We start from the raw sequence: 12500 nt of genomic DNA on the forward strand, positions 1-12500 counted from the left end.
AGCGTGACACAGGGGCTGCAGTTCTCCTCTTCGCCGTCACAGGTCCATGGTGTTGGTGTGGTGCAGGTGCTCTCGGCCGAGGGGCGCCATGTTGGCGGGCAGCTCGTGGCACTCGTGCGGCAGCAGCGTGGGCGGCGGCGTGGGCGAGCTCTGTGCCAGCGGATTGCGGCTGATCACCAGCTCCAGCTTGTCGCCCGCCTCGGTGATGAGGGGCACCGCCAGGCAGCAGTCGAAGTCCCGCGTGCGCACGTGGTTCACCTGCACAAACGAGCACAACAGACGCCATGAGTATTCTCCCCCCAGACACTACTGCTGCTACTACAAGCACAACAGACGCCATGAGTATTCTCCCCCCAGACACTACTGCTGCTACTACAAGCACAACAGACGCCATGAGTATTCTCCCCCCAGACACTACTGCTGCTACTACAAGCACAACAGACGCCATGAGTATTCTCCCCCCAGACACTACTGCTGCTACTACAAGCACAACAGACGCCATGAGTATTCTCACCCAGACACTACTGCTGCTACTACAAGCACAACAGACGCCATGAGTATTCTCACCCAGACACTACTGCTGCTACTACAAGCACAACAGACGCCATGAGTATTCTCCCCCACTACACTACTACTGCTACTACAAGCACAACAGACGCCATGAGTATTCTCCCCCACTACACTACTACTGCTACTACAAGCACAACAGACGCCATGAGTGTTCTCCCCCAGACACACACTACTGCTACTACATGGCTCCTATATAATGCTGTACAGTAGGTTCCCTTGCATGAATAAAATGTTTGCAGCAGATTTGCAGCAAAGTCGGGGGTGATTTGTGGGAAACAAATGAGTTCACTAGAAAATATTGCCCTCAAGAGTGTAGCGCTGTGCTGTTGCTGCCTGGCTGCGTTAGCAAGAATAGAATAGAATAGAATATATACTTTTTTGATCCCGTGAGGGAAATTCATTTCTCTGCATTTAACCCAATTTAACCGAATTAGTGAACACACACAGCACACAGCAAGGTGAATCACACATTAACCCGGAGCAGTGAGCTGCCTGCCAAACCAGCGGCGCTCGGGGAGCAGTGAGGGGTTAGGTGCCTTGCTCAAGGGCACTTCAGCCATGGACTGGTTGGGGATCGAACCGGCAACCCTCCGGTCACAAGCCCGAAACCCTAACCAGTAGGCCACGGCTGCTGATTGCAGCAACTCAAGCTGGGCAAAAATCGTTTTTTGTTTTGTTTTGCACCGACCGTACTCGGTGACCTGGTGAAACAGAGATCTATGTGAAAAACTCGCCCGATTTCTCCTGTAATCAAGAGTGCCTCCTTAACATGTATCTGCTTATTCTGCTAGCAAGTTCACACAGAGAGATCAGGTTGTGAGAGAAAAAAAGAGGGGGGAAGAGGAGGAGGAAGAAAACCAATGATGGATTAAACCCATGCACATACTCTAGGGGGGAAGTGTGTCCAAACAAAATCATGAATATAAATATCCGAAGGGCAAACTGCCTTGAGGAATATCATTATAGACTGCTTTCCAAACTGCCATCATTATGGCATTATTACTCAAACCTCGTTATATCCACAAAGAGAGAAGAAAAAAAAACTGTCAGTTGGGTTTGGGCTGGGGCCACGGCCATATCCCTGGGAGAACAAAAGCATTGTGTAACAGCCTCCTCAGGTTGCCGCCGTTGCGCTCCTGGAGGTAATCCTTCACAGAAAATCAGCCTGAACTCGGGCTCTACAGGTTAGCGTTCCCATAAACCAAACAGGGATAAATGAACTATCAAATCGAAACAGCTTTTTATTGACTTTGGCATGTGGTGTGGGCGTGTTCCAAATCCAGGTTAACAACTGGGGGCCCGGGAGACGAAAAAAATGCAGAAAATAAGAGAGAAATCTGGCACCGAAGGGTTTCACCCACCCCCGACCTAAAATAGACCTGTTTTGTCTGGCCAAAGTGTTGTTGATGAAGTGAACAAGACAAGGCCTCTGGAGCAAAAGGGATACATGCTGGGCCTCTTTTTGTTTCTTCGCTGGCAGACTCTGAAAAGAACCGAGTCCATGTAATTTTTACTGCAAATATTTGTGAGTCCTTAGCAAGCTCAAACAGCAGACTTTATTAATAGCTCTTTGAGCTTAATCCAAACCAGATCCATTGTGTCTACTTCACATTTACACTATAATAACTTTTATAGAGTCTGAAGAAAAAACAAATACCATGGCTGGTTTGTTTGTGTGTGTGTGTGTGTGTGTGTGTGTGTGTGTGTGTGTGTGTGTGTGTGTGTGTGTGTGTGTGTGTGTGTGTGTGTGTGAGTGAGTGAGTGAGTGAGTGAGTGAGTGAGTGAGTGAGTGAGTGAGTGAGTGAGTGAGAGAGAGAGAGAGAGAGAGAGAGAGAGAGAGAGAGAGAGAGAGAGAGAGTTTTGCCAGTGCAAAATTCCAAATATGCAATTCGACTCCCATTGGGCGCAAAGCAATTTATTGACACTCTAGGGCAGAGGCCAGTGGAGCATTCACAACCCCCACACCCACAGGCATACACACAGACACTGACACACACACACACACACACACACACACACACACACACACACACACACACACACACACACACACACACACATACACACATACACACCCTCATGGTATATTTGAAAGCAATACCATCAGTGCATACCACACAATGTTTAGCATATCTCTTTGCTTTCTGCATTGGCTACCTATAACAGCCAAGTTACTGTAAATTCAAATCACTCACTCTGGCCTATGGGACACTTTCTGGATCTGCACTATGCTATCTTGATCCCATGATCCAGCTGTCTGTCTGTAGAACCTGATAATGTAATAATTACTTCCCATAATGTAATAATAATAAAAAACTAAAATAACTAAATAACTAAAATAAAAAAATGTAACCTTACTGTTGCAGATCCTAATAATGTAATAATGTCCCAGTATTATAATAGCTTTGGCCAATGCTGTAGTGGCAGGCCACCAGTTGTTAACACAGTCCATAGAATGCTCCTGTTCATGGAGTGTTTGACCAGTAATCACTCTATGTTGTTTTTTTTTTTAAATGTGTTTTAATAATTTCCTTTTAGTTTACAAAATGCTTTTGCACACCTCTTTTGTAGGGACAGGTGCGTCGGAATAGGTTACCCAGTTAAACTTGTGAAAGAAAATCCCGCACACTGTCCATTACGCATGCATATTTCTTCACAACGTTTCGGTCATAGACCTTCCTCAGGTGAATTTTGGTGAAATTCACCAGAGGAAGGTCCATGACCGAAACGTTGTAAATAATAAATATGCATGCGTAATGGACAGTGTGCGGGATTTTCTTTCTCAATAATTTCCTTTTAAACACTTTGGTACATGCAGATGGGCAGCTACGTCCACTTTCTCATATACATTATGCGCTATGATGATCATATGATGATGAGTGTATGTGTGTGTGTGTGTGTGTGTGTGTGTGTGTGTGTGTGTGTGTGTGTGTGTGTGTATACTTGCCTGGAGGATGCGATCGAACGGTTTGAGTCCGGAGCGGTCAGCGGGGCCGTCGGGTCGGATCATGTTGACGTAAACGCCTTTCTCCAGAAAGCCATCTGACACGCTGAAGCCAAAGTCATCTCGCTCAGGATCCTTCATCACGGTAACCTGAGCCAGTCACAGACATTACCTCACAATAAGCACCTACGTACACCATACCACGTCTCGAAACCCATAACACCAATTACGCTATGTCATTCATACCCATCACAAAACTACCAAGTTATGTCACCCACAGTCTATGAGGCTGCATTTCAGGACTGGGATTGAGGATCCGTTGCTATCAGTGGTCCACTGAGAGTTGCTGATGATCTGTGAGTTGGATTACCAGCGTCCACTCTAGGCTACTCTAATTCTGTCCGTTCAGGACTTCAGATCCATGTATCCAGCGCTTTACAGAGCGGCCCAAAGGACTTGGTTGGACTGTTCAAAGACACCATGCTCTGTGTTGCTTAGTGCCAAGAGCGCGGCCATCGTGGACCTGACTTGTTTTTGTTTGTTGTGTTTGTGTACGTCTTTGTGTAAAGCGCCTATGAATGGCCTTTTGTTTTTGTTTATGTCTTGATGTCTGTGCCTACGGGAACGCTGTTGAGTGAGCCGCTCCGCCTGGCATCTTCTTTTGTCTGATTTCATTTATGCCCATCATGACTTACTATCTTTGTGTTTTGTGTACTGTAAATTGTGCATGTATTTTTTTTTTTTATTCCTTTTGTGAAGCGCCCTTGGGGTGTCTTGACAGGAACTTTATATACACTGTACCATAAGCTGTGGCTATATTCATTGTACTGCAACAAATAACAATCAGATAATTCATACACTGGTAATGCTATGACTTTCAAAGCAGCAGATATTGTAAGTGTCTGAGCTGATGCAGAGAAGATGCAGGTAAAGCAGCCTGGACTACACAGGGATAGAGCTCTGATACCTTACAAAGCCCTTCTGCTGCCCCACAGGCCTCAAGGAAGGCCCTTAAGCCCTCAGAATGCTCTAGAAGCTTTACCCTTCAACGGCCGTACCTCTCCACGCTGATCCCTCTGATCTGTCTTTTGGAACAACGCTTAAAACTGAATCTGGATCTCAACTGACACTAACACACACACACACACACACACACACACACACAATATCTCTCACTCTGACACACAGCAACTGACACAACCTCGATTAATTAAGCTGCTAAAGAACTTGTACAACAACTGTTGCAACTTGTATAGATGCAAAAGCAACTGCAACCCAAACATCTCCGTTGTTAGCATTCTTTTACATTTGGCATCTGTCTCAATGGCTGTGTGTGGCCTCATCAGAAGCAGCTATCCTGAGTTTTGTACATATACTGTACATCTAGATCTATTCATGTTACTGATGCCTTCCCACTTGAACAAAACCCCATATCCCTAAAAGCCCAGAGATTTGATGTCATTCAGCTATGTCTCTATGGTTCAAATGACAAATATCTCAAAGACTCAAATTTGTCTCACATGTCACCCACATATCTCCTAAACATATATATCTCATATGTCTCCCAAACATTTCTCGCACAGTAGCTGTCTAGTTTGGACCAGTGGATACTGCAGTCAGTCAAACAGACACCTGAGACGGGCACCTTGAGGAGCTCCAGCGGTGTGGGCGACAGGATCTCCTGCATCTCCTCCTTGATGCGCCGCGACTCCCACGTCTTGTCGGAGACGCGCAGCGTGTTCTTGCTCTTGCCCTCGTGCAGCAGCGGGCCCTTCTGGAGAGGGCTCAGGCCCACAGGGCCCAGCGGGTCCCCGTGGGGGGGCTTGTGCCCGTCCACGCCCAGGCTCAGGGCACTGCCCGTCATTATGGAGGCCTGTGGGGGGGGGGGGGTCAGAGGTCACTGCCATGTGAACACCGCAAAGTTTCATTTTGGAAAACAGTTAAGCACTCAAGCCAAAGATCTGCTTTAACCCTCTCTGCTCAAGCTTTTGAGCTTAGGGTTGAGGAAATAAGTTACCATCCCTAACAACATGGGCATATACAGTACGACCCAAAATCTGAAAAAGTTGGGACGCTTTATAAAATGTGAATAACAAAAGATTTCCAGAATAACAAAAGAATGTCACCCCTATATTTAATTGGGAAGACAACATATCAACTGTTGAAGGAGACACAGTTGGGACAGAGATATTGTTACCACTGTGTTGCTTCACCTCTTCATTTAATAACAATCAAAAATGTTAAAGAACTGAGGAGACCAGTTGCTAGAGTTTTGACAATTAAATGTGGTCCCATTCCTGCCTAATATACAATTTCAGCTGTTCAACAATCTGGAGTCTTCTTAATCATGTTTTTTTAATTCTATGATGCACCCAACTTGACAGGTCTTGACTGCAGAAAGGCCATTTTAGCACCTGGACTGTATCTGGAGAAATTCTGTATGTGAAGAATTCATTTTGGCATTGCTTTTATGAAATATTCAAGGTCTTCCCTGAAACAGATGACTGTATATCTTCCCCAGATGACAGTATATGTTCTTCAAAACCTGTGTATATCATATTCAGAATTGATTGTGCCTGGCCAGATGTACCAAATGCCCATGCCATGGGCACTAATGCCCCTCCACACCATCATGGATGCTGGGTTTTGAACTTAGTACTTAACAGTTGAATAGTTCCTCTCCATGAGTCCATGATTTCCAAAAAGAATTGCACATTTTGATTGGTCAAACCACAGGACCTTTTCCTACTTTACATCTGTCAATCTTAAATCAGCTCAGGCTCAGATAAGGTGGTAGCATATATCATGTCTAAATAAAATGTCTTCTTTGTATGACAAGAGTTTACAAGACTGTCTATGAACTTCCGCTCAATTTCATTTCCCTACAGTACTCCTTCTGGAATAGCTTGATCCGCCCTCATTTACTTCGGCTTCGTGGAAACCGACCAGCCAATGAACAGAGGGCGTTCCTGGAAGTGATTGTGTTTAAGTTGCAAGCCTATCGTTATCATTGTGTCCCCCATGGTAATATAAACTGCTCACAAAAAGTAAGGAAACTTGACTTTGGTCCATTATATCTCCCCTTTAGTAATACCAACCAGTAAAGTGTTTCATATCATTTTTATCGTTGATTTGTCACCTTTACAATGAGGTATAGCTTGTAAGCATAGGGCAATCATGGAATGAGCAATACAGCCAAATGTCTGAGTAGTGCCAACCAAAAATGTGCCAAAATGGCCAGTAATAGGGTTCTGCTGCCAGACATCTCGTTTTGGGCTTCAAGTGCTACCAGGTGAGTTTAGATACCGGGATGAGATTCTGGAGCCAGTGGCAATTCCATATCTCCAGAATATGGGACCAAATGCCATCCTCCAGGATGACCACGCTCGTCCCCATAGAGCTGGGATCATCAGAGAGTACCTCCAGAATTTGGGAGTGGAGAGGATGGAATGGCCTGCCGTGACGTGAGTCCAGACCTCAACCCAATTGAACACTTGTGGGATCAGCTTGGGCGTGATGTACGTGCCAGTCACCAATAGAACCAGGTTGGCTGACTTAACAGATCCTTATCGAGGAATGGAATCCCTCAGCAGAATGTAGCCAGGTTGGTGACCAGCATGAGAAGAAGGTGCCAAGCTGTTGTGGCTGCATATGGATCCTCTACACGCTACTGAGGACCCTGACACTTGAGTATAAAATGAACGAATGTATGCCTAACATGTTTTGTTTTCCTCAATTCTGTGGGAGAGTGCAATCGTCAATGCTTGAAGTAACAAAGGTTAATTCCAACAGCATAACAGGCCATTTTGGCACATTTTTCGTTGGCACTACTTACACGTTTGCTTGTGTTGCTCATTCCATGGGAGCCCAATGCTTACAAGCTGTACCTCATTGTAAAGGTGACTAATAAACGATGAAAATGACATGAAACACTTTAGTGATTGGTATTATTAAAGTGGAGATATAATGGGCCAAAGTCAAGTTTCCTTACTTTTTGTGAGCGGTTTATGTCATTACTAAACATTAGTGATTGAACTCCAATGATTTCAAACTTCAGACAAGCGTTCACCTCCCAGGAAATAAAAGTTTGCGAGTGGATCTAGGCCAGACTCTCTGCAAAGTCAGAGAGTCTGGTATCCAGGCAAAGAGTTTACACTACCATGTAGAGAATCCCACTGCTCCTTGGTATCACTCTACTGTTTCATCACTTCAACAATATTGTTTCAGGCAAATGTAAGGATATAGGTACATTTAGCTTTTTGCTAATCTCACCCTTACATTGATTTGATCGTTAGCTACAGTGGTTTCTAAGAAGCTAATGGCAATCATCTGGATTAAGGTAACTGATTATTAAATGGGAAAATCTGTGGACTTTCTCCCCACTGACATTCCACACACACACACACACAGGAAAGAACCCTTCATTTAGTATTCATCAGCTCTTAGTCTCTCAGGCTCATAAGTGCTGGGGAATCGTGTGTAAACACTCACTGCCCGTAAAATGCATAGTTCTGTGGAGCAGGCCCTTGAAAGTTAAACAGTTGTTGCTAAATATAACTAGCACTCCCAATGCGACCATTGAGACCTGAACCCTGAGCTGGGAATCAGAAAAAAAGCCAGACCAGTCAACAGCACAAATGGCAGTTTTAGGAAAGCTAGCTGTCGCCTATGGCAGGGAGAGTAGAGACATCCATATGGTTTTCTCATCCGGTCTCACAGCTTCTCAGCTCGAGGCATCTGTCAGAACAACACTGACAGGCTCACAAGGAGAGACAAACAGAGAGAGAGTGTGTGTGTGTGTGTGTGTGTGTGTGTGTGACTATGTGTGTGTGACTCAGACTGTGTGTGTGCGTGCGTGTCTGTCTGTCTGTGGAGGAGATGTCCAGTGGATGTTGCGCAGCCTTTATTTTAAAAGTCACTAGAGGTTGTTTCAAAACGGTGAAAGATCCTTTCCCCTTTTTAAATAATAATAAAAAAATACTTTCCACTTCTTGGCAGGACCAACACAAACTGCTTATGGTCACGGTTGTGGTATGACAAATGCTGTAAAATTATGCCGTAAAATTATAAAATTATAAAATTATTTTTTTAACAAGGCACACCCACCCCCCAGAGGTTTCTGCAAGTCTGGGGTCATATGTACACCATCAGCATTTCTTTCCCAGCTGCCCACATCATTTGACTGCATTTATAGTGATAACACACTAGTCATCAATTATCTCTGCTTACACCCTCATTCGAGGCACTGAATCTAGACCTGAACAGCAGATGAGTCAGAACTAGCTCTGTCCTGGAGGCATGCCAGACCTGGGCCACACTTGGGCCAGACCTCGCCATGGGCAGCAGAGCCTGAGTTTTTTTCCCATCAAGATGAGGGCTAAAAGTCAAGCTGAATCTCCGCTGCATATTCTTCATGTGTCAACATTTATACCCGGTGAGTGTGCTGGGGGAGATTGTTTTGGGCGTGAGCAAATCCACACAGTAGCTCGTTTGTCACATGGTGTGGCTATTTTTGTCCCAGTTTTGTGCAATATGCTTGTGACTAATTTGACGCAACTTTCTTGGGAGATTTTCCATCATGTCCAATTACCCCCTCCAACCACACACACACACACACACACACTTTTGGCCAGAATGGTCTTTGATCTGCCTTATTTTACCATGAATTGTGTCAACGATATGGTCCAAAGCAGATGAATATTGTGCTAATTGTGTTCAGAGTTTTGAAACTTTGGAACAGAAAGAGATTAGACAAAATAATTATTATGGAGGATGTTTTGTGACATATCTTAATTATATTAACTCATTATAATTATTATTTTTTTAAGTATATATTTTTGCCTTTTTCGCCTTTATTCATAGGACAGTGAAGAGAGTGACAGGAAGCAAGTGGGATCGGGAAATGACCGCAGGTCAGACTTGAACCCGGGTCCCCGTGGGCACACGAATCCGTGCATGGCATGAGCCCTGCAGCCTGTTGCGCCACAGTGCCCCCCCTAACTCATTATAATTATATGTATCAATCTATCTTTCATTGAAGCGGTTAGGGGGCTATTCAAAAATCTTAGGTAAGCTATAGCACAGTTTTCAAGTGGTGTGAATGGTTAACCTGACTCTCGCCAGATCCTTGTAGTTCACTGAGCTCCACACACAAGGATCTGGGACTTCTCGATAGGAGATGTATTTCAGAAGGCAGGGCCTTATAAAAAAAATCCTTGTATGTGATTGGATAAACCACTTGTCCGTGATCTGGGATGACTTGCTACTTCAAGCTCTTGCCACCTGGTCGGAGGAAGAGTGAAAACATCCTTCTCACCAATAAATGCCTTCAAAACCCTTCTCTGTTCATCTTTTAAAGAATGAATATTCGATAGATTCGACAAAACAAAGCAGAATCAATGTCAGTACACGACTCCATTGTTGCCGCTATTGTTGTTTGAATCAAACAGTCGCTTCGGTGCTCCTGATTGGTTCATTATTTTTTGCTCCCTTGAAGGATTTGCATTGCCCTCGAGCCCAGACCCTTGTGTGGAGCTCAGCGAAACGCCTCTGGTGGAGCATGGCGGAACTACAAGGGTCTGGCGAGAGTCAGCCTAGTGAGTGGTTGCTAAGGGCTTGTATACATCGACGGACGTCAACAGGCTCCTTTCCAGACAAACCTGCGGTGCAAATTTGCCAACAGATTCATCTGGGCTCTCCCAGGCTACCAAACACCATAACCCCACACCAAATCTGCAAACCTCCCCAAATGTGGCGCAACTGGCTGGGGCACCTGCACCGTACACCGGCAACCTGGATTTGATTCCCGCCGGCGGAGCCCCGTGGTCCTTTCTGGATCCCACCCCTGCTCTCTCTCTCCCATTCACTTCCGGTCATTCTCCACTGTCACTATCATTAAAGGCATAAAAAAAAAATTTGCAAAACCATATACCAATTCTCAGCCTTGGACTTTCCATGTCATAAAATGTTTTTTTGCAAAACCACACACGATTCTCAACCTAACATACAAAATCTAACAGGCAGTAACTTGGGATTTCACAATCAAAATGCCACACTTATTCACCAATGCCTCACACTCGCTCTTCACAGTTGCAAACATACTTGACATACAGTATGATGAGACATTTGCCATTTTGTGACCTTTGAAAATATATCTTAGAAGAAGTACATTTTGTTGTCATACTTGAAATATGGGACGAACGACATGTACATTACTGTATGATGCCTTGAGGGTAGTTCTCTGCTTTGTGAGTACTAATATTTACAGTTAGCAACTGCTTACACACTATATTTTTGCTTGTCACGCAATCAGACTTTCAAACACCAAAACCCCACACCAAATCTGCAAAACATCACACACAATGTTCTACCTAACAACACAAACATCTAACCGGAATCAGTAACAGTTATATATTACTAATATTAATGATGAAAAAACATTAACTTGTGGCAAATAAATATTTTAATAACAATTAACAAATATTAACAAAGGGTTAGATAATGACTAGTTTGCTATTTATTAAGGACCCTAATTATGGACTGTTACCCAGGAATCTAACTTGATTTCCACAACCTATCAAAATACCACACTTACTGTAATGAAAATTCGGGAAGAGCCCATAGGGTTGATTGACAGCCATCACTCACCGTTTTGGTTGGCGCCAGGCCAAGCACAACAGACCTATAATTTAGAACGCCCCGCGGGAAAAGTAAAACAAGGTGTACTGTACATGGTACACACGGTACATGCAGGAGCGGCACAATGCTGTTTGTGGCTGATTGTGCAGCGCTGTTGTTTGCACACGCAAGTACGCTGTAGGCAAATGACGATAATGGAGCTGGGACATTTCATCGACTAACAAACTCAAGAAAGGTTCATCCAGTGCCCACTAATCTATGCCTCAAGAGTAAGTCGAATGCCAGCTATCCTAGCTATGACTAGTTCAACAGGTCTCCAATTCCTGTATATTTCCTCTCTGGTAGCGGCCTCTGATGAAAGTGCTCTTGGGGTGTAGGCGAACATCACTCACATGTGATCCCCCGCTATTGGCATCCCAGGACCATGGACGAAGCCAAACTTGCTATTCTCTGCACTCCAATCCAATGGGCAAACTAGTGAATTCCCCACTTATTAATACTCAGTCTACAATGTACAAACACTCATTTTACTGAACACCATCCGATCATTGCCTTAGAGTAGGCCAATGAATAGATATACTCTCTATATAGGTAAAGGCCCTGACAATCTGCTCCTAAAGGATTTATGGTTGGAAATGTTTAGAACAGTGCAGATACTTTGAAATGAAAATGAATTGGACATTAGCGTAATGTTCTACAAAACCTCGGCTTTACATAAAAGTTTGGTTCCCAAGTTACCATTACTGTAGCTCAATGTTGTCTTCTGTGACTCTGGGAACGCCTTAGGAACACACATGTTTGTGTCTGCTGTCAAAAGGGTCTATAGGCACATGAATACACACGCCCAACTGCCACAAAACACAAACACGCCAAACATATTTATTTAACATAAGTAATTTGATAATAATCAGTGTGTGTGTGTGTGTGTGTGTGTGTGCATTTGTGACTGTGTGTGTGTGTGTGTGTGTGTGTGTGTGTGTGTGTGTGTGTGTGTGTGTGTGTGTGTGTGTGTGTGTGTGTGTGTGTGTGTCTGTGTGCGCGTGTGTGAGTGTGTCTTGCATAGGCACTGCCACCAGCTCACCTCGATCTCCCTCAGAAGCTCCGACTGGCCGCACGTCTCCAGGTCCTCCAGTGCCTGGCACCAGAACGGATCCTCCTGGTCCAGCACGATGCCCTCTCCATGGGGTGGGCCCATAAACCTGCAGCGGGCACAACAACACACTGCTGGGAACTCATACAGTACATACAGTACGGACATAAAGGAACCGTATGTAGGATTTTGGCCAAAACTGGTACTGTAGTTGAGCGGTGTACATACTGTACGTACAAACTAAAGCAGAGCTGGCAA

General features: G+C 44.6%; 1 protein-coding gene and 1 long non-coding RNA gene across 2 annotated transcripts in view; one reads left to right on the forward strand and one right to left on the reverse strand.

Annotated features, from left to right (window-relative positions):
- LOC134093093 (uncharacterized) overlaps positions 1 to 5680 on the forward strand; it is a 10089-nt gene extending 4409 nt beyond the window's left edge. The window contains exons 2-3 of the long non-coding RNA XR_009940284.1: positions 3524 to 3659; positions 3795 to 5680. This is a non-coding gene — a long non-coding RNA (uncharacterized LOC134093093). The remainder of the gene's footprint in view (positions 1 to 3523; positions 3660 to 3794) is intronic.
- grip2b (glutamate receptor interacting protein 2b) overlaps positions 1 to 12500 on the reverse strand; it is a 199593-nt gene that overhangs the window by 20 nt on the left and 187073 nt on the right. The window contains exons 21-24 of the mRNA XM_062546401.1: positions 12234 to 12351; positions 5160 to 5387; positions 3518 to 3664; positions 1 to 258 (exon numbers count right to left, since the gene is read on the reverse strand). The exon at positions 1 to 258 is cut by the window's left edge and continues 20 nt beyond it. Coding sequence (XP_062402385.1) covers positions 37 to 258; positions 3518 to 3664; positions 5160 to 5387; positions 12234 to 12351 — 715 coding nt within the window. The 3' untranslated portion in view covers positions 1 to 36. The remainder of the gene's footprint in view (positions 259 to 3517; positions 3665 to 5159; positions 5388 to 12233; positions 12352 to 12500) is intronic.

This window comes from Sardina pilchardus, chromosome 9 (assembly GCF_963854185.1).
Source record: "Sardina pilchardus chromosome 9, fSarPil1.1, whole genome shotgun sequence".
Classification (NCBI taxonomy): Eukaryota; Metazoa; Chordata; class Actinopteri; order Clupeiformes; family Clupeidae; genus Sardina; species Sardina pilchardus.